Genomic DNA, 22,976 nt, shown 5'->3' on the forward strand with positions numbered 1-22,976 from the left:
CGTGGACAGAAGAGGCCTCAGCAGCACACTCGTGGACAGGAGAGGCCTCAGGAGCACAGTGTGCAGCCCACACACTCAAAATGGCAACCGCCATAACGGGAAGCACTGAGATCAGGGGAACAGTCTCTGTAACAGCCAAGGTTGAGGCCCTGGGAATGCCAGCTACTCGCACCGACATCAGTGGTGGGTCCATCACACTGGATATCATAACTCGAAGGACTGACCTTGAATCTGTGGTAACAGCCTCTGGCAGTTCGGCGGAGGCGTGACGTGATTCTGGCTGGAGCACTGAGACGTGACGTGACTCTGGCTGGAGCACTGAGACGTGACGTGACTCTGGCTGGAGCACTGAGACGTGACGTGACTCTGGCTGGAGCACTGAGACGTGACGTGACTCTGGCTGGAGCACTGAGACGCGACGTGACTCTGGCTGGAGCACTGAGACGTGACGTGACTCTGGCTGGAGCACTGAGACGTGACGTGACTCTGGCTGGAGCACGGAGACGTGACGTGACTCTGGCTGGAGCACGGAGACGTGACGTGACTCTGGCTGGGCAGGCATGACGTGAGCAGACTCTGGCTTGACGTGAGCAGACTCTGGCTTGACGTGAGCAGACTCTGGCTTGACGTGAGCAGACTCTGGCTTGACGTGAGCAGACTCTGGCTTGACGTGAGCAGACTCTGGCTTGACGTGAGCAGACTCTGGCTTGACGTGAGCAGACTCTGGCTTGGCAGGCATGACGTGAGCAGACTCTGGCTTGGCAGGCATGACGTGAGCAGACTCTGGCTTGGCGGCGACGACGTGAAGGGGTGCTGTTGCTGCCGCCATTTTGTGAGTGAGTGAGGTGTCGCGTTCCTTCGCGACACCCACAGTAAAAGAGGAGCCCACACACAGTAAAGCATAGTCCATAAATTGACTGAGAGATGAGCGGGGACCCTCGCGGATTAACCTTGACCGGAGCGGCTGATTAATGCCCTCGCAAAAAAAATCTATAAGTGCATAGTCCGGCAGATCTGAAAAATAGGCGAGGTCTAAGTACTCCTGAATATAATCCTCGAGCGGTCGCGAGCCCTGCTCGAGGGTTAATAACAGTCGTGCACAGTCCATACCTGGCCAATGTCCTCTTGAAAAGCCGCTGGATCCTTGTGTGGCCGAGTATTCTGTTACGGGGTTGACGAGACGTGAGACGTGCGGATCCATTCGCAAGGCTTTATTATAAAACATGGTCAAGACAGGCAGGGTCAGGAGACAGCAAACAGGTATGGCAGAGGCAAGACAGAGCAATCCGTGCAACAAGCGAGGGTCGACGATCGGCGTACAATATCCAGACAGGGCAAGGCAGAGAGATAATCCAATAAACACGGGCAGGGTCAGACACGGCAAGATAAACAAGGCAAGACTCGGAAAACTAGGACTAGAAAACGCTTCGTAAGGTAGACGGGCTAACAATACTCGGCGGTGAGCAAGAGCAAGTCCCAGGCTTAAATAGAGTGATGGTGATTGTGAAATGGTGATCAGGTGTGGGCGAAATAGTGAACAGCTGTGCAAGTCGTCAGTGCAATGGATTGTGGGAAATTGAGTCCAGTGTGCTGTGTAGTGTAAAAAGTCCATGTGGTGAACGGGTGACCTCTGGTGGTGAATGAGTGGAAGTGCAAGCCAGGATTCGTGACAGATGGTTTATTTTTATTCAAGTACTAATCGGACACATTTTGAGTGAACTTTAATTATTTTTGGGACTAAAAAATGGTAGCATTATATCTTCTGTCAGATTACAGTCATCATTATTTATTCTGTTGAATAACGAATAGCATGAGATTGATAAGACCTGCATTTTATTACATTAACGAGACAGCAGAAAAAGAGAATGTCAGTTCAGATAATCAGATTTACTTATGTTACAACTCAAATCTGTTTACGCTAGTTATCAAATCAGTCACCCAAATATACTTCTGTGCGCCACATGCTGCAAATCCATTCCGATACCAATATGATTCAGCCCAATATATTATATGTTCTGATGCAGAATATGTGATTGGCAGCTGTGTGTATTTCTGCGGTGTGTTATCAGCGTGAACACATGAGATCCGGAGAGACCTGCAGCACTATCTGTGTTTCTGTGAACGTCTCTCTGCTCTCACAGCTGGACAAACGCTACAGACTTCAGTCCAACTTACAGAAATAGCTGCTTCGGTTTGCTTACGGCCCTATGAAATCTGTTTAATTTTTCCCAAATTCAGCTTTTTTCCGTTTTCATTTTTCTGAACTCCTTTTTAATGATTAAATTGAATTGTATTAATCAAAAATCATGTCTAACTAATTAAACTCATGAAACTTACATAATTTCAGATCAATGTATTAAAAGTTTAACAAAAAATCCCTATTTTATTTGTTTCTCACCATATATTTTATTGTTTCAGCATGTCTAATTATTTGAATGCATAAAAACTATTTAATTTATTCCAATTTATTCTTACAAAGGCCTTTATAAAATATATTTTCCTCAGAAATTCCTTTTGTGTTTTTAAATTTTACTGGATAACAAATGAAGACATAAAACAATTTATTTTATTTATCTTTTAATTATTGAAAAAATTTTTTTGGCAAACATTAAAATTATGGAAGAAATGTGTGGTTATTCCTTAAAGAATGAAGTTTTAATAATTGTATTATTAGTAGTAGCAGTAGTAGTATGTACTGTACATTCGAACAACAGTAATTAATTTCTGGCTCAATGTCTTCAAGTTAAACCAAACTTTTATTTTGACAGGTTGCCGTGAATACTTTTACATTTCTGTGTATGAATGATATGATGAGTTTTACTCAAATGAAACGGTCAAATTCTCAGTTAGTGACTCTCAGAGCAGTTCTGGAGCTGTTGTTCATGTATTTATGTCCTCATTTAGTGAGACGACAGACGCTGGAATCACCGCGAGCCGCGTGTTTGAATATTATTTAGTGAAATAATATTCAGTATTTTTGATCAAATAGATACAGTCTTGATGAGCATAAGAAACTTCTTTAAAAAACTGTATTGATCCAAACTTTTGAACTGCAGTGTATTGTTCAGTAAACATGTTTTCTCAGGTAACCTAAAATGATCATTTAGTTGCATCAAGGGTCAAATCAAATATAAATAGCACATTAAAGTTAAAAGTTACACACTTTTGTGTGTGTGCTGTACAGGTCTGGTGTAAAGAATGCTTTTGCTCAGGAGACAGAAATGTCCGCCCAATAGAGAAAAGTTTTGCAATTTTGTCTTTACTGTTCCAATACTTATGGAGGGCACTATATATATATATATATATATATATATATATATATATATATATATATAATTTATTTATTTATTATGTATAATTTCATATATATTATAATTTGTAAATAATATATTTATATAAATATGATACAATTTAGTATGATCACTTATTCTTTTATATATTTTATAAAGTAAAGGTCAGAATAAGCATGTTTAATATTTACCTAAATGTATCTGTTGCGCTGAATGATGATGGGGTATTATGTAACTCATATTTATGGCTGGTTCTTGACTTACTGAACTGAAATGGTTGTATTCCTGTGCTAATCTAAAAATATTTGACATGCTGTGTTGAACATTTTCTCGATTCACCCGCTGGAGAGGCGAAAAGCTCATTCTGGGTGTCAAACTGAAGACTGTAAGCCTTTAATATCTTTGGCAGAGATGGGCTGCAGGAGGAGATGTGTTTGTTCCTGTGTTTAATGTTTGCTCCCATAATGCCCTGCAGGAGAGTGACTGGATGCAGCGGTGAAGGGTTTTCGGTGATAATTTATTCAAATGATTGGAGAGGTGAGGAGAGCAGCTGTGAGCTGATGCAGAGTTTGATTTCATGTGCCGAGGACCTGGCTGACATAGAAGCGCTTTTGAAATTTCCAGTCAGTAACATCTTATTTCCTCCTCTTCGGGGATTGAGCCGGAGGAAAAGCTGAGCATGGAGTTAGAGCTGAAGAAAGAGTGACTGGAATCAGAACTGGATGTGGTCAGAGTCTCAGAACTTCTCCAACGCTCAGGGTTTCTCATCGACAGAAAACTGAATCCAGTCCAGAACTACACCTCACATTTCCTGAAGAAAATACTGTATGATATATGTCCATCTATCACTCCATCATCCATCCATCATTTGTTCTATTGTACCCTCTGTTGTTCCATCCATTGTTTTTTCTATCATTCTATTGTTCCATCCATTCATCCATCGTTTATTCTAGCATTCCATGCATCCATCCTTTCACCCATCCATCCATAATTTCTTCTAGCATTCATCCATCCCTTCATCCATCCATAGTTTATTCTTGCAGTCCTTTCATCCATCCATCCATTCATCCATCCATAGTTTCTTCTAGCATCCATCCATCCATCCATCCATTCATCCATCCATAGTTTCTTCTTGCAGTCCTTTCATCCATCCATCCATTCATCCATCCATAGTTTCTTCTAGCATCCATCCATCCATCCATCCATCCATTCATCCATCCATAGTTTCTTCTAGCATCCATCCATCCATCCATCCATTCATCCATCCATAGTTTCTTCTAGCATCCATCCATCCATCCATCCATCCATTCATCCATCCATAGTTTCTTCTAGCATCCATCCATCCATCCATCCATAGTTTCTTCTTGCTTCCATCCATCCATTGTTTCTTTTAGCATTCTAGCATTCCATCAATCCATCCATCCATGGTTTATTCTTGCATTCCATCCATCCATCCATTCACCATTTCTTCTATTTTTCCATCCATCCATTGTTTATTCTATCTTTCTTCTTATTCTTCATTGTTTCTTCTATCATTATTCTTTAGTCTGTCGTTCTATCATTCCATCATCCATCCATTGTTTCCTTTAACATTCCTTCCATCCATCAATCTATCATTCTATCATTCTGTTGCTGGTTTGTTTGCTCATCATTTGTTCATTTAGTCATTTATACTATCATTCTATCTCTTTCTGTCATTCGGGCTATCTTTCTTTCTATATATCGTTCCATCATCATCCATCCTTTGTTCATTCTGTGTTTTTTATCACTTGTTTGCTCTGTTTGTCCATCCGTCTGTCTGTCATTTTGTCTGGCTATCATTGTCATTTTATCTATCTTTCTGTCTATTCATCTATCATTCTATCTTTTTGTGGATTTACAGGCACACAAGTGAGAGGCAAAGTGAGAAAAGAATCAGTGAATGAACAGATTCAAAAGATTCTATTCACTTGGATGAATCCAAATCCTCCGCACTAGTCTGAAGAACCTTTAATGTGACACCAATAACATTTGTCTCTTTGGAGATCTAGAAATGACCGTATATGCATGTAAAGAGGTTTTTGATGATAAGAGGAGCATTAAATAACATTGATGTTTAGCAGGAGCGTTTGCAGTGGAGAGTCTAGAAAGATTCCTAGAAAGGTTCCTAGAAAGATAAAGGTCATGCTTTGATTCCCTCAGTGTGGGACTGTAAATCAGCAGAGCTGACCACACACACACACACGTTTGTTTTTGTGAAAAGTGGGTTCATTCCATAGGCGTAATGATTTTTATACTGTACAAACTGTATGTGCTATTGCCCTACACCTAAACTTAGCCCTCACAGGAGACTTTGTGCATTTCTACTTTCCCAAAAAAACTCACTCTGTATGATTTATAAGCGTTTTGAAAAGTGGGGACATGGAGAAATGTCCTGAAAAGTCACCTTCACCTTGTAATACCTGTTTCATACCTGTGTCATTATACAAATTTATGTCCTCATTTGTCACAAAAACACGTGCACACACACACACTCATTCACTAACTCAGTCACACCTGCACACGCACACACACAGAGCGTCTGACACCTGGAGAGGAAGCGTGTTTGCGTGGTGGGTGGGCAGCAGCATGTGTTTAAGTGTGAGTGTGTGTGACTGAGTGTGTGTGTTTGTGAGTGAATGCTGGGTTTCCGTTTGACCTTTCATCTCTGAACTGTTGCAGACGTGATGGGTGAAAGGGCACCAGCTCCTCGGCTGGATTCGGTCCCGCTGGAAGCCGTAATTATCGTTACGATCTCCGGCGGATACACACATTTCTCCAGACCGCAGTAACTTGCCTGAGCGCATGTAAGCCTGAGTTCAGAACACACACTCCTGCTCTACAGGCTGCTGTTCACGCTGGATAGCTGTTGCTGTTTCGGCCAAAAACATGCGATTGCTGAAATTTCATTGCATCTCTAGTTAAGAGTACAATGTAACGATCCAGGCTTCTGCAGACACATGGCTTATATGAAGATCTCTCTCAAACTCTTTCTTTCTCTATTCTCTACACTTTTCTCGTTTTTCCGCAAGAGCTCCCCTGAGCATAGAGGCAATTATGCAGCACTGTGGGGTTATATTTCATTCCATGAGCGTCTCTGCATTATATCATACCATTAGCATGCCTGCTAACAGCTTCATGCCACCCCAGAGAACCAGAGAGATATGCTTGTGCTTTTAGAGAGAGAGCGATGGACACACCACTGTCTGTTGATCAGAGGTGACAGGATTTCTGTGTTTTGTAGTGAAGGGTGACAGATGTGTGCAGTCCAGTTTCCAGTGACCCCTGGAGGTCAAGGACAGAGCTACACTACTGCTGTGTGTTTGTTGTTCTACATCTTTAATCGGCCAACTTTGAGTCTGGAGGCTGGCCAGTGTTCATTAAACAAATTGCAACAACAACTAATCAAAATTGTCATGCAGCAAGCTTCTGTGGGAAAAGCGCATGACCCAAGTTCTCCTAAACATGAGAAAGCTTCATATTAAGCTTCAAACAAAAGCATATAGTTTAGCAGCATTTGCTGACATGTGCAAGTGCTGTTTAATGCATTAGAGACATTTTTCCCTCAGCCCAGGTTGTATGGGTTTTTCTTTGTGCAAATATTCAAAAGGCATGCTTTGTATAAAGGCTTGTCAAGATAAAGGGTGACACTCTTTAAACTTCACTAAAGTGTGCAATAGAACAGGAGTGCGATCATTCTGACTTTGTAATGTTAAATATGCAATTTCTTTGGATTGGATTTTAAATGTTTAAGATGAACAAGAAATTTGTTTTTATGAGAGCAGTGAATGTGAAGGGCGTGTTGAAATGGGAGTATAAATATAATATAATTTCTGTGTTCAGATAAGTAAATGTGTATGTGTAGTATATGCTTTTGTTTTACTTTATTATGGTGTGCAAGCTTTAGAATGTAATGTTTATTTGAAATGCCTTGCGCCTTATTTTTGGGCACATAATGTATAGTATAGCCTACATAGATGCGTTCTTCAGTTTGCAGACATTTTTTTTTATAAAATACTGTAAATAAAATGTGGCTTTTTAAGTCCAATTGATTGATCGATCAATCAGTTAATCAAAGGCATAATTGTTAGTTGCAGCCCTAAAACAGTCACTTTAAGCTGAAACATGCAGTCTTTTCTTCAAGCTACAGCCACTGCAGTTTATTTCAGTGTTGCTGGTGCAGTCTGATCTCTGGTGGATCTCTAGGTCATCAGCGGCAGATCTCTGTGTTCAGATGAGATTCAGAGGTCATTTTGCAGGACTTGAGCTCTGGTTTATCTCTGATGTGTTCAGATGAGTCTCTCAGCGCTGCAGGTCTGACCATTAAACTCAGCATGTTAGGTCTTTTGGGCTTGTTTTTGTTCGTTTCACTGAAGCTTTTAAGCACTTAACACTTAACCTTAGCCTGAATGCATAATGAAACCATCTGAAACGGCACCCTGCAGCTAAATGACCGCTTTTGACTAAACTTTGGAAAAATAAATCTGGGATTTTGACTGAAAATGCCCGTCTATGTTGATCAATTCAGTTGTTAAAATTGTTTCCTATTCTAGCTTTCAAATAAACCTGGCAGTGTGGGCTCTGTGATGAATTGCTTATGTGCCTTTATCATAGATTACTTTGTATAAAAGTGCCTGCTAAATGCATATATGTGACCCTGCAGCATAAAAGCAGTCATGAGTAACACAGGTATATTTGTAGCAATAACCAACAATACATTGTATGGATCAAAATTATACATTTCTCTTTTATGACAAAAATCATTAGGATATTAAGATCATGTTCCATGAAGATATTTTGTAAATTTCCTACCGTAAATATATTAAAACTTCATTTCTGATTAGTAATATGCATTGCTAAGAACTTCATTTGAACAACTTTAAAGGAGATTTTCTCAATATTTAGATTTTGTTGCACCCTCAGATTCCAGATTTTCAAATAGTTATCTTAACTATCCTAACAAACCATACATCAATGGAAAGATTATTTATATCAATTTCAAAAAATGGACCCTTATGACTAGTTTTGTGGTCCAGGGTCACAAATGTGTAAAATAGAAAAACATGCTGAAACTAGCCCAGACTGTTGATATGTTGTGGTCTCCTCTCTTGGTTTGGCAGAAATCCGAGGCGGTCGCGCTCCTAAAGACAGTCCGGTCCGGCAGCTGCCGCTCTATGACACCCCGTACGAGCCGGAGGAGAACGGGAGCGATCCGGACGGATGCGTGTGTTCCCGTGAGAGCAGATTACCGCAGGACGACGAGAGGCCGCCGGAGGAGTACGACCAACCCTGGGAGTGGAAGAAAGACCGCATATCCAAAGCCTTCGCAGGTTCGGCCCGCTTCATTCCTTCCACATGTGTGTGATTATTGTCTTTCCAGTAGTGATTGATAATACTGAACAGTCAGATATAATATAAGTCCTGATCCCACTTCTGTTGGTGGTGGTGGGTGCTGTTGGGCAGTTACTAACTAAACTAGGGATGCTACTAACTAGTTGCTCAACTGTCTCCGAAACTTTCGATTTTCCACTAAAGAGTATTTTTTCCAACGCTGTAGAGCTTTATTATAGTGAACTGGTTCATTTAGAAGATTCATATAAATAAGCTGGTTAAAAATGATTCGTGCAATGGTTCATTCGAACCCCTGCATGGCATTTAGTAGCAAAATATTTAGTAAAATACTGCAGTTTTCAGCTCGAGCGATGGTCATGCTACACTTTTCATTCCTAATGACTTTCAGTCATATGCATGCAAACACAAGCTCATGTGAAATAATGAACTTTGACCTATTTTATCATATGAACACATGAATGACCAGTTGAAGATATTAAAATCAAGCAAACTTTAAATCTGCAGTAATGTACAGTGGAATAGATTGCATATTTTTGTATTTTGTTTGTATAATGATTTTAAAAAGAGGCCGAAGAGTGTGACGTCATATTACGACCATTGCAGGGTTTGTAGAGATGATGCATGCTCAAAGTCTAGTGTGACTGCGGCATCATTTATATAAATCAGGGCTTTTTCTCTTTGCTATTTATTGAATGTGTTTGGTGAAAGTTGATTTTTGTGTTTTGGCTGTGATTGCTAATTAAATCCTAGTTTCTCATTGGTGGAGGTCTCACTCTTTACTGAATAGGTTGGACCGTAAATTCTCAAACATTTTCATTGCAAATCAACGTGAATGTGTAAACAGGCTCATTTTAATATCTCAGCCGTTGCCGTATCCGTCTGTTGCTGGGAGATTTGGCATCTCTTCCTCTCTCTCTCTGAAAGCTAGCAACTCTGTTCCTCAGTCGAGACCTCGAGATTTCACTTCCTAAAGCGATAATTCACCCAGAAATGAAAATTCTGTCATCATTTACTCACCCTCATGTTGTTCCAAGCCTGTATGAATTTCTTTAAGCTGATTCACACAAAAGAAGATATTTTGAAGAACTTCGGTAACCTGGAACAAAAATGGAAAGAAATACTATGGAAGTCAATGGCTACTGTCAGCTGTTTGGTTACCAACGTTCTTCAAAATATCTTCTTTTGTGTTCAGCAGAAAAAAGAAACTCACACAGGTTTGGAACAACATGAGGGTGAGTAAATGATGACAGAATGATCATTTTTGGGCGAACTGTCCCTTTACTCTCCGGGTGACTGCAGACAGACGTGTGTGAGGAAGTGTGTGTGTGTGCGTGTGTGTGTGTGAGTGTGTGTGTGTGTGTGTCCGTGTGTGTGTGTGAGTGTGCATGTGTGTGTGTGTCCGTGTGTGTGTGTGTGTGCGTGCATGTGAGTGTGTGTGTGTGTGTGTGTGTGTGTGTGTGCATGTTTATGTGGTTTATGAGGACAAATTTGTATAATGACATGGGTATGCCAGGTATTACAAGGAGAAGGTGATTTATGAGGACATTTTCAGTGTCCCCATAATTCAAAAGGCTTATAAATCATTCAGAATAAGTTTTTTTGAAAATCTAAAAATGCACAAAGTTTCCTGTAAGGGGTAGGTTTAGGTGTAGGGCGATAGAAAATACAGTTTGTAAAACCATTACGCCTATGGAGAGGTCCCTATAAACCATACAAACCGTGTGTGTGTGTGTGTGTGTGTGTGTGTCAGGCGTGGTGATTGTGTTTCGGCTGAAGGTTTGGCTCAGGGACTCATGACTAACTCAGCTATAACTAAATATGGCTGTTCAACAGAGCTATCTGTTTTGTTTGTTTTTTTGTTTTTTGACAAGTAAAATATCCAGCAGATTGATTTTTGTACATAATTTCCTGAAAGGTATTCCTTTCCTTTTCCTTTTTTTTTTTTTGTCCTGTGTGTGTGTCTGTGTGTGTGTGTGTGTCTGTCTGTCTGTGTGTGTGTGTGTGTGTGTGTGTGTGTGTGTGTGTGTGTGTGTGTGGAGCAGCACTGCTCTGTTATGACTGCATTAGTGAAGAGGACACGAGCAGAGGAGCGTCCAGGAGAGATGCCCACATCTCCTCCACAGGTACTGCGGCACTCGGGCTTTCCTCTCTGTCTGACAGCATTAGCATCACAGGAGTCTGTTGCTGAGGACAATATTCTTAAGGTTTCTCTTTCTCTTAAAGAATATTCTCACAGTCTGATGCTGATTACAACTGATTAATTGGACCTGTGCATCAGTTTATAAAAACTAAAAATTAGTGCTGTCAAATGATTAATCCTGATTAATCGCATCTAAAATAAAAGTTTGTTTAGATAATATGTGCATGTGTACTGTGTATATTTATTATGCATATATAAATACACACACATGCATGTATATATTTAAGAAAAATGTTACACATATATATATATATATATATATATATATACTATAAATATATACACGTAAATATTTTCAAATTGTATGCTGCATGTGTGCGCCTATATGTATATACACATGATAAATATACACAGTACACACACACAAAACCTTTTATTTTTAAAGCGACAGCACTACTAAAAACATGATACACTGAGTAGAAGTTGAAAATACAGAAATTATATTTTTCAGTCATTTAGAAATATAAATGTAAAATTTTAAATGTTATTTCATATTAATCAATATGTATCATTAAAAAAACATAAATAAAATAATAAAAAAATGGCAAAATATTACATTTAATATTTAAAATTAAAACATATCTCTAATATTCTCTAAAGTTATATGTAATTTGATTTGATTGTATCAGATGATTTTTGAAAATCCTTAACCAAACGTAATGTTACAAAGTAAGGTAACACACAACTAGTGTGACTAACATGATCATTTTAACCTGATAAACTATGTTTTGCATAATATATGCAAGGAGCCTAGACAGCAAAGAAATGCACTACTATAAATTCATCTGTCTAGAAAAGTAGTCCTACCTTAAAAAAGATGAAATGGGGAACTGATCTCAAATGCTGCTGATTAAGCATAAGCTACATTTATTGTGGAATATTATATTTGTTGTGTTTTATGCTTTAATGTGATTAACTTAGATCTGTGTGTGAGTTTGTTTTAACTGTGATACACACTTTACTCCACCGTGAGGATCAAGGCCAATCATCTCCTCCTTTGAGAGCAAAGCACAGTTCTTTGTTGTCAGTCAGACAGACGCAGCTTTCAAAGACTTTATTATTTCCCACATGTCTTTGTCCTAGTTTTTCGACTGCTTATACCTCTCGCCAATCCGCTTCAGTGTAGATAAAGCATGCTTTGACGTTTCTTTCCGTCAGGAAGCAGAGAAATCGGAAATCAGTCGCTAGGCCTCTGGCTTGCCACCAGATCCTCTCAGAGTAACCTTCCCACGGACCCTTAATACTCACGTTTCTCTGCCTTCAGAAAAATGTTCAAAAAGAAATCTTCAAGGAACGTCAATCATAGCACAACCCCCTCGAGACGTCTGGTAAGCAGTCTGGAGTCCGTCTCAAGGCTCAACCCCTGATTCCAGAGGTCAAAAGGTCAGCCTGAGGTCACGACATCAGAGAAACGCTCATTAGGGGCTTACCATTAATGGAGGCTTTGTGCATACAGCACTTAAAGGAATAGTTCAGCCAAAGATGAAAATGAGCTGAAAATGTCCTCAGTTCATCTGAGATCAGGATGAGTTTGTTTCTTCATCAGGTTTGTATAAATGTGTCTCTGCATCAGTGTCTCATCAATGGATGCTCTGCAGTGAATGGGTGCCGTCAGAATGAGAGTCCAAACAGCTGATAAAAACATCACAATAATCCACACCACTCCAGTCCATCAGTTAACATCTGGAGAAGACAAAAGCTGAAACAAATCCAGCATTAAGATGTTTTTAATTAAAAGTTTGAGTCCATAATCTATAATAACGCTTCCTCCAGTGATTTTTTTTTTTTTTTTTTTTTTTTTTTTTTGCATGCTGGATTTGTTTCATCTTTTGTCTTCTCCAGATGTTAACTGATGGACTGGAGTGGTGTGGATTATTGTGATGTTTTATCAGCTGTTTGGACTCTCATTCTGACGGCACCCATGCACATCCATTGCTGAGACACTGATGCAGAGACACATGTATTCTAATTAGGTTTTCAGTTCATTTGTATTTTTGGGTGAACTATTCCTTTAAGGGAGAGGTTTCTGGGTCAGTGTCTGTTGAAGAGTTTTACTTTCTATTTGCATTTGGCTAGTTTTCATTATTACATGAATAATGTAATATTCGCCACTCGCATTTCTAGTCCTGTCATTTATTGCGTGCCAGGATTGGTCTTATTTTCATACGGAGTTCGTCTGTCAGCTTTAAAATGCAAATGCTTGATTAGGATAAATGCAGTTGGTTGTGAAGTCAAGGTGATGCCGAGCAAACGGGAGAAATATTGCACTTAGCATAAATGAGTGCTTTAGTTATTACCGAGCGCTGCGGCGTATATATGTTTTTATTTCATCAATAGCTGCAGTGCATCTGATTCTCTGCAATGCGTACAGCTCCCGATATTTATTTACCGCCGGCTTTATTCATTAAAGTGCGTGTGTGTGTGTGTGTGTGTGTTACATTCACTCATGTGTTTATCAATGCGCTGCTTTCAGCTGGATGCTGATATGTGCTTGTGTAGGTCACTGCAGGGCTGTGCACTTGTGTGTCACCTAATTAGTCATCTGGTTATCTGCTGCTGTCTCCTCACACACCACATGTATAGGCACAGAGTGATTGATGAGTGCAAATATGACGACACTAAAGAATGTGTGTGTGTGTGTGTGTGTGTGTGTGTGTTTGTAAAGATAAACCTAGAAGGTGAAACCAAAATGCACACAGAGAAAACTCTTCTTTGTCTGTGTTACACATAGAAGAACTTTAAAAACTGCATTACTTACAAATAGAGTGAGCTGTGACTCAAGCCAGGGGCTTACAAACCCTTTGATGTCACAGATATAATGCCCTCCTTCCTGAAATATAAAGGTAGCTGTTTATTTTCATATGTGAGGAATGACTTGTACTGCAGTGAAACCTCAGAAATTGCTGAGTTTGGAAAAATGAGTTTGTTTCTTCATCAGGTTTGTAGAAATGTGTCTCTGCATCAGTGTCTCAGCAATGGATGCTCTGCAGTGAATGGGTGCCGTCAGAATGAGAGTCCAAACAGCTGATAAAAACATCACAATAATCCACACCACTCCAGTCCATCAGTTAACATCTGGAGAAGACTAAAGATGAGACAAATCCAACATTAAGACGTTTTTAAATAAAATACGAGTCCATAATCCATAATAACGCTTCCTCCAGTGAAAAAGTGCATCTCCTGTTGTCTCTCACATCAAAATCCAGCCACATATTTGTTTAGAGCTGTTTGTCTTGTAAACACTGCTTGATCTGTGCAGATTTCTCTCCTGATTCAGCTTCCTGGAGGAAGCGTTATTATGGATTATTTTAGCTGACTGTATGCGGTTCGGATCACATGACCTGATGTAAAAGTAGTTCAGTTTCATTCACACAGTCTGGAAATGTGACACAATCAGTTTGTTTATAAAAGTGCCGTCACTATGTGAAATGTAACCATATATTAACTGTAAAACAAGGACCGACAGCTCTACATTGCACACATGCTCTCAGTCTGCATGTTATTAATGCAGTTGTCTGTCTCAAACACAGACTGTGGGAATGTCTGTGAGTCTCCACACAGTCCTGGATGACAGACGCTGCCCTCTGTCTGATTCTCATGCTGCTGCTGTGGTGTGATAACAGTCTTCTGGCATGATCTCACACACACACACACACACACACACGGCCTCATGGTGCTTTCTTGGAGCTCAAAGATGCCACTTGAGAGACAGAAATGCCAGAGGGCTTATCTTCACACACACACACATGCATTATGACCTCACACAGACACACACACATACACACACACCTGCACCTGATGCCAGATTTATGGAAAACAAAAACGTTAGAATAAAGTTAAGATTGTTTTTAAGATTAAATACTAATCTTAAAGAGATATTTCATCAAAAAAAAAAATATTTTGTCATCGTTCACTCACCCTCATGTCGTCCCAGCTCATATGACTTTGGTTCATATTCCAAACACAATTAAATATATATTATAATTAAAACCTCAGAAGGTTCTGTCATCCTATTGAAAGTCCACGTGACCAAAACTTATAAAATCCAAAAAGGTCATAAAGGCATCATAAAGTCAATCCATATGAAGCAAACACATTAATCCAAGTCTTCTGTACATTAATCAAGTCTTAATACAACAATAATAATAATAATAATAATAACCTTATAATGAAGAGTTCCTGAAACTAATTTTCTGAAGCATCGTTAATACGCTCTTAAAGATGTGATAACCTCCAACTTGTCTTAAATACCCAAATGTAAGATTTTTAATGAAATTATGGGGTTGTTTTAAATATTACGAGTTACAACATAACTCTATATGTGTCCCTGGAGCACAAAATCAGTCTTAAGTCTCTGGGGTATATCTGTAGCAATAGCCAACAATACATAGTATGAGTCAAAATTATACATTTTTCTTTTATGCCAAAAATCATTAGGATATTAAGATCATGTTCCATGAAGATATTTTATACATTTCTTACTGTAAATGTAACAAAACTTAATTTTTGGACACATTCACTCTAGAGAGAGCACAAATTAATGCAACAGATTATGAGACTCTTAAAAAACGGATATTTTATTAAAAATGCAACAGCAGCAAGTGCTGAACTCATGTCAAGCCGGTTAGTGATGAAAACAGTGCGCACACGTATGATTATAACAGCCTGCAGGGGGTGAGAAAAAAAGACTGCATTTGAGGTGTTTTTTTAATTGCATTAATCAGTGAGTCTTCAGCAGGAGTTGCCATACAATCATCAAAAGCTGTCATTGTAATGTTAAGAAAATACTTTTAAAATCTGTGTACTCTTTTCACATTCCAGGTCCGTTTGGACCCAAAGAATTGTTCATTTAATAATAAAACAGAAAAAGTAAAACATAAAACAGCCATAACTTCATATTTTTCAGTCAAAACCATATTGTATCTGATCAGCAACTTGTGAAAAATTCCAACGTTTTGACATCATTACCATGTTATTACTACAAAAACAGTCCATTTACTTCTAAAACACCATCAAAACAACCTAAATATTACTCTGAACATTTTCAAACAAATTCATTTTACTTGCATAAACTTTTACTCTCAGATGAAAAAAGTAATCAGTTTGTCATGCTGCAATATTTCATCAACAAAATATATTTTACAAGTTTTTGACACTAACTTCGTAGATAATTGTACAGAAAGTATGTTTGACACCTAATGGTGCTCCATACCTGGGTCATAATGACTGTACTTGAAATGTGTAGCATTTTGTTTTTAATTGATTATATCTCTATCCATAAAAAACAATAATAATTAAAAAACAGGTTAAAAATTTGGACCAACCAAATAACTAAATAAATAAATACATGTGTATTTCGATGGTCTTAAAGCATTTGTAATGTTTGTTCCCCTACTAAAACTATGCATTTTTTAGACTATTTTTTTTTATACAAATGCATCATGAAAATATTTGAGATCCTAAGTTCATGTAAGAAATGCATTTAGGAACATTCTTACTAGCATCTTAGAATTAATCTTAAGAAATGTCTCTTTCTGAGGTTCTGACTTCTATCAGAAATCTGCTCACACTAACTGTTTTATCACAGATGGCTGCGCTGAAATACCACAGGAACTGCTGTGAGCTTTTGAAAAGGCGCTTGACTTTTCTAATTGCGCTTGAGGCGTAGGCAACACACTTTACCGCGTTTCCACCGTATAATTACCTCACACCCCCATGTTTTAAATGCACATACAATCTGCCAGCAGCCGCTCAAGAGGCTCTTTAGGAGAGCGGGTGCTCCTCGAAGTCGCGTTTCTCCTGAAGTCAGTCGAGCTGACGGTTCATTAGAAAGCAGAGCAGTGGATTGTGGCTGTTATTGAGTCTGTATGAATGTTTGATGCTGTTTTATGAGACTTCAGCGCTGTTGGATACTATTACCGCTAACCTCGTCAGTCGTGTCGCTTCAGTACATCAGACCCTGAGCCATTAATATTTCATGTCTTATCGTGGAATCGGTTCATGCTTCTTCATCTGCCCTAAAGCCTGATCGTGGCCCTTTTTTCTGTCCTGATGTCTTAATTAGGTCTGCGATGAAAGTGTGAAATGAAATCCATCTGTTGTGCTGTTTACAGCGGCCGGATCCGGATGAACCGAGCCTTCAGCGTCTCTGCTTTCAAATCTGGAGCATGAGATAAACCGGCCTGCCTGCCTGAGTCCTGCCCAGGGGAATTGTGGGAAATTGAGGCAGCCTTTTTTGCACTCTGTTCCCCCAATTTTGCTGGCGGTTCAAGGAAAGGACAGCGAACAGACACTGTGTGTAAGACTGTATCAGCCTCAGCCGTGGCAGACTGGGGAGCTCAGCCAAAGTTCAAAGCTGTCGCTGACTGTATTTATGCATCTGTGCGTCAATATTAATCTGAGGCTGGTGCTTGTGATATTGCAGCTCTTCTGCCACTTTTATTAAATTGGCTATTATTTGGTGACAGCGGGTTCCTCATTCGTTGTAATTTGGTAAAATGAGCTGTGAGAGAGAGCAGAAGAGTGCCTGTCAAAGGAGCAGTGTGTAATTGCTGTTGTAATTGGTGTTGTTGCACCTTTGCAATCATAAAATCCTTTCTTTTTGAGAGTAACGGCAAACACAAACGATACTCTGGAGTCCTTGCGATCCCACTGTTCCTGCTTCATTTGGTTTTCACACTCCGTCTTTAAAAGAACAAAACCCAAGATCTCTGCTATTTTATTCACTTCAGCTCTGACCGAGTCTCTGGCCCTTTTCCATTCACTGATGTTGATTTATCTTTTATTTATGTATTCATTTTTTGTTTGTATCATATTTAATTGGATGCTTGTGTTAATGAGATTTAATCATATATCATATATATTTGTGTCTATAGATAGATGTATTATGTATTTATACACGCGTGTATATACAATTAGGTCCATATATATTTGGACACAGGCACAATTTTTTTTATTTTAGCTGCTGATCAAAACATGCATGCTTAATTGATGTAGAAATAACGAAGGAATAGCCCACGCCTGACTATGGTCCCTTTAAATAGGGGGAGGTACATATTAAAGAGCTGTAATTCCCCAGAGTCTGCACTTTAAACCCATATTCATTATATAACTGTAATCTGAATGTGTTTTGGTCAGCAGCTAAAATAATAAAAATTGTGCCTGTGTCCAAATATATATGGACCTGACTGTATAAGAGGCTTGTAGCAAGCTGTAATGATCGAATTTGACTTAATACACTTACGAGCATAACATAATGCATGATATGTATCAAAAGCACGCCATGGACATACAACAAAACCACTTTTAACACAGTCTCAGTTCATTTCATTTTTCACAGTTTCAGCTTTCTTTAAAGTTCATTCATTATGTGTTTTAATGTGTAAAAATGAATGCAATCTTCTGTTGAGCTCCATTCGGTTCATAATAAGCCAAAATGCATAAGCCAAAATTCTTTCCAGAGCCCTGAAACAAACAAAGTGTGAAAACACCCTGAAATGAAGACAAAACATGACCTCCTCCTCCTCCTCCTCCTCCTCTTCCAGCGCTGGTGTTTACCAACATGAGGGATTTTGGCAAGGCTGTAAAGCACACTAATCCTCACAATACGCCGCATTACCGACAGAACGGATGAACACGCAAGCGGAGCGTTACAGACTCTTAACCGAGTTCACCTCCAGTGCAGAAGAATCCATATGTGACCCTGGACATAGGTAGCACAGCTATATTTGTAGCAATAGTCAATAATACATTGTATGGCTCAAAATTATACATTTTTCTTTTATGCTAAAATTCATTAGTATATTAAGTAAAGATCATGTTCCATGAAGATATTTTGTACATTTCCTACTGTAAACTTAATTTTTGATTAGTAATATGCATTGCTAAGAACTTCATTTGAACAACTTTAAAGGAGATTTTCTCAATATTCAGATTTTTTTGCACCCTCAGATTCCAGATTTTCTAATAGTTGTATCTCAGCCAAATATTGTGCAAACCATACATCAATGGAAAGATTATTTATTCAGCTTTCAGATGATGTATAAATCTCAATTTCCCAAAACTAACCCTTATGACTGGTTTTGCGGCCCAGGGTCACATATACACAATTCATCTTATCTGGGTGGCTGGGAATTCACTTCTGCCTTCCTGCAGACACAAGAGGCGAAGCTCCGCTCTCCCAAAACAATTACACGCTAATCTGCGGCACCCAATGAGAATGAGCTCGTTAATCAGGCTGCTGGCATGCCTTCACTTCACCGGCTGCGGAGAAACTTATTATATGAGCTGTCAAAGAGGCTGACCTCGCTAGATCGGCTCTGTTCAGCGAAATGCTGGTGGAAATGCTCTGACAACCACCATCATATCATCACGAGAGCTATTCGAGATTCCTGCTTAACCCTTAAATGCATGAATGTTTCACAAATCATTATTACATATTCAGGTCTTTAGCGACCCGGACCTATATATCCAGCACGGATGGATCTCTGGATCTCCTGCAATAGCAAAAAACTCTCTTGATATTTTAAGAACAATTACAGAAGAATAAAATAAAGCATACTTCGTTACCTTTTGAAACTTAGAAGGGTTTGATTTGAGCAGATGATTTTACCATCGCTGTCATCGTCAGAGCGCACTTCCACATTACATTCAGCATCTGGCTCATATTCGTGATCTCATATTCTCAAAACTATCATTTTCAGTGGCTTGATGATATTCTTTTGTTTTATGAGTGAAACATCACGCGATCATTGTGTATCAAACAGTGCCACCTCGAGGAATAAAGATGCATTGCACGTATTGAGTCAGCAGATATGTAAATATAGTTGCAAAAAAAAACCTTGCTACGTGTACTGCGTTGAGCTAACCGAGACTTGTTATAGCATACATATTATTGCTCTTTTGTTCATTTTGATTACTTCCATTGTCCTCATTTGGATAAAAGTGTCTGCTAAATGACTAAATGATAATGAATAGATTGAAGAATGCTAAGAACACTCTTAAAAATAAAGGTGCTTCATGATGCCATAGAAGAAACTTTTTGTCTAAATGGTTCCATAAAGAACTTTTAACATCTGAAGAACCTTTCTGTTTCACAAAAGGTTCTTTGTGGCGAAAGAATTATATATAGGTAAGAAAGACATGCTTCTTTAAAGAACCTTTGACTGAATGGGTCTTTGTGGAACCAAAAATGGTTCTTCTGTGGCATCGCCGTGAAAATTGATGCCTAATTTGAAAACAATGAAGGAGGGAGAGGGTAGTGAATTATGTCCCAGGTTGCTAAAGACCCGAGGTATGCATTTAAGGGTTAATATTTTATCTAGGAGTTGCTCCCGTGGAGCACTCAGGAGTCAAAAACAAGGGTTCATAACCGAGTGCGTTTATCGGCTCGTAAAACGCCTGACAGCGCAGTCAACAAACCGCCGGCTTTATTCCGGACGCGCAGACAGTTCAGGCCGTTCGCCTGTCAAGCGCTGAAAGCATCCGATGCCAAATGAATCACAAGTGCGTTTGCTTTGAATTTCAGAGCTGTGGGTTGTATCCATCCAGCCTCCGGAGGAGCTTTTGTTTGTGTGTGCTGTTTGTTTTGGACCGAGCTGTTTCTGTCAGCACGCCGACAGGGAGAAGATGCACGGAAAGCAGAATGAAGGGATTTGTCGCTTGTTTCATTAATAAATAGACGCGGTTCAGAGCTTAAGTGACGGCGACGTCTCATTTCTAACTCCCAGTGTACTCCGACTCGCTCTGTGCTGTTTTTAATTAACTGGCACTGCAGAGTTAATTCATGGACAGAAGCGGTCACTGGGAAGCGTCGAGATGCGAGAAGCATGCACTGTGACTAATGTTGTGAGAGAATTAATAAACACAAATACACTCGACGCTGCAGTCATGTTTCTGTCTACTGAAGATAAATTATAGTCAAATACGGACATGTGCTAAGAAAAGAAGTACCATACTGTACCTTGGAAAAACCATGGCCATTAGTACTATAGTTTTACAATGCTTCTCTTAAAAGTGCCTTGAACTACAATGTTAATACCATTGTAATAGTTCAGTTTCCTGTGTTGTTTTTGTTTGCCTTATGGGTATGCACAATATGTTAGTAAAATAGATTTTTAATTTATCAGTATCAGTCAGTATGAGATATTTAATTTATAAGGTGTTATTAATAATCACAAAGATGTTCACGCATAGACACCACAGCCACATTTCTGTCTACTGAAGTTAAAATATAGTCAAATACATGTCAAGAAAAAAACACTGTCAAAAAAAGAACCAAACTGCACCTCGGTTCTTAGTACCTTAAACTAACATGGTCATAACATGTAATAACATAGTAATAACATGGTAATGACATGAAACAGTTCCATTTCCTGTCATTTCTGTCCTTCAGAGGTTTTATTTTCAGCCAATGTTTAGTTATCATGTCCCATTTATTTCTATAGCATTTTATACAATACAGTTTGTTTCAAAGCAGCTTCACAGAGATAAACAGAAAAATAACAGTTCATAGGACACCTCTTGAAGCCCTACTTGCTGATTAAGGACCTTGTGTAGTAATCCCAGAAGGTTTGAAGCAACTATTACAAAAAATAATCTAAGGCACTTTTTCTAGTCCAAAAACGTTAAAAAGAGTGTGTCACCTTGAAGGCTGAATTACCCAGAAATGCGGCCCAAAGGGTCTAAACCAGCATCGGCAGAGCCTCATACGCTCTCAGTGCTGTTATGATATGGATCCGCGTCTCTGGTAAATGAGTGGGATGTTCCTGAGAATAGATTTGCTGTCACCGGATGGGTGCGGCTGGGCACGATTACATCCAGTAAAGCTGCATTAATAGAGAGAGAAAGAGAAAAGTGCATTGCTTCATGCTGTAGGACACAGCATTTATTGTCTTTGAATAACACACCAGACAAGATCTGACACGTTTGTAATGAAAGCAGCATATGGAGGTGCTACAGTGTGTGTGTACTTCTAATGAACCGTATAATCTGGAAAAAAAATCATCTGAATCCCACAGATATCTGACCGTCTTTCCTAGGAGTCGACCTGTTGCATTTTTTAAAAAAATCCAAGGAATAGTTTGCATATGTACTTTTTGTGTCTCATATTTGATCATCAGGCTTTTATGGCTCATGTAGTCTGATATAGTGAGGATATGGAGAAAAAATATTGATATGCTGAAATGCTGATGCTTGTAATGTAAATCAATGAGATCTTTATAACAGTGCAGCAGATGCTGACATAATATGATGTAAATATCAGCGGTCGCTCTATATCTCCAGTAATATGTCTAATAAAATGAGACTGAAATGATCCAAACATATAATGCAATGCTGATTGAGAGATGAAGAAATAAACGCTCCTCACAAGATGTGAGATGAAGATCATTCCTCCGCTGAGGAACAGAGAAAGTAAAGCTTCTGGAAACAAACGCTCCTCTAAAGATCCTGATGATCAGATTTGAGATTTTTCTAGAAAATGATTGATGGAGAATCAAGTAAAGCTGAGCTGCTTCAGTCCAGGAAGTGTTCATCTGGAGATATGACTGCAGTTATTCTGATCTTTACTTGATCAAAATCAGTCAAGATTTGACAGCAGAAAGACACTGGATGTTTGTACAATTACACTAAATAGCTTTTACTGGATAAAAACTCTAAACTATCAGACGACATGGAGGAGATTGTGTGAAAGTTAAAGAAATCAGGGTTACACCTTATTTTGATAGTCGACTTTAGACATTCTACTAGCTATAAATGCAACTACATGTCAAATAATTCACATTAATTTGCAGCTACATATCTACTAACTCTCAGTAGGTTAGGTTTAGGGTGCGTAGAATAAGTTGACATATACTTGCAAAATTCTCAGTATGTAGTATGTTGTGGATCCATCAAAATAAAGTGTGAGCAGATATTAAGCAGACAGTCTACTAATACTCTAATGACTGCTAGTTGACATGTAGTTGCAAAGTTACTTACTGTTAGTAGAAGGTTTAAAGTGGATGATCAAAATAAAGAGTTACCGATATCAGATGTGATGCAGTGGTTTTCTAGGGTTAATCCTGAGGTCTGTGTTTGACAGGCAGAATCCTGAATGCTCTCCATCACTGTTTGCT

General features: G+C 39.0%; 1 protein-coding gene across 2 annotated transcripts in view; it reads left to right on the forward strand.

Moving 5' to 3' along the window:
- shf (Src homology 2 domain containing F) overlaps positions 1 to 22,976 on the forward strand; it is a 126,665-nt gene that overhangs the window by 83,769 nt on the left and 19,920 nt on the right. Inside the window, exons 3-4 of one of the 2 annotated variants that reach the window (XM_079374624.1) lie at positions 8,429 to 8,638; positions 10,703 to 10,783. In XM_079374624.1, coding sequence (XP_079230750.1) covers positions 8,429 to 8,638; positions 10,703 to 10,783 — 291 coding nt within the window. The remainder of the gene's footprint in view (positions 1 to 8,428; positions 8,639 to 10,702; positions 10,784 to 22,976) is intronic. The other variant, XM_079374625.1, reaches the window with a different exon arrangement.

Source organism: Barbus barbus, assembly GCF_936440315.1.
Source record: "Barbus barbus genome assembly, chromosome: 23".
NCBI lineage: Eukaryota > Metazoa > Chordata > Actinopteri > Cypriniformes > Cyprinidae > Barbus > Barbus barbus.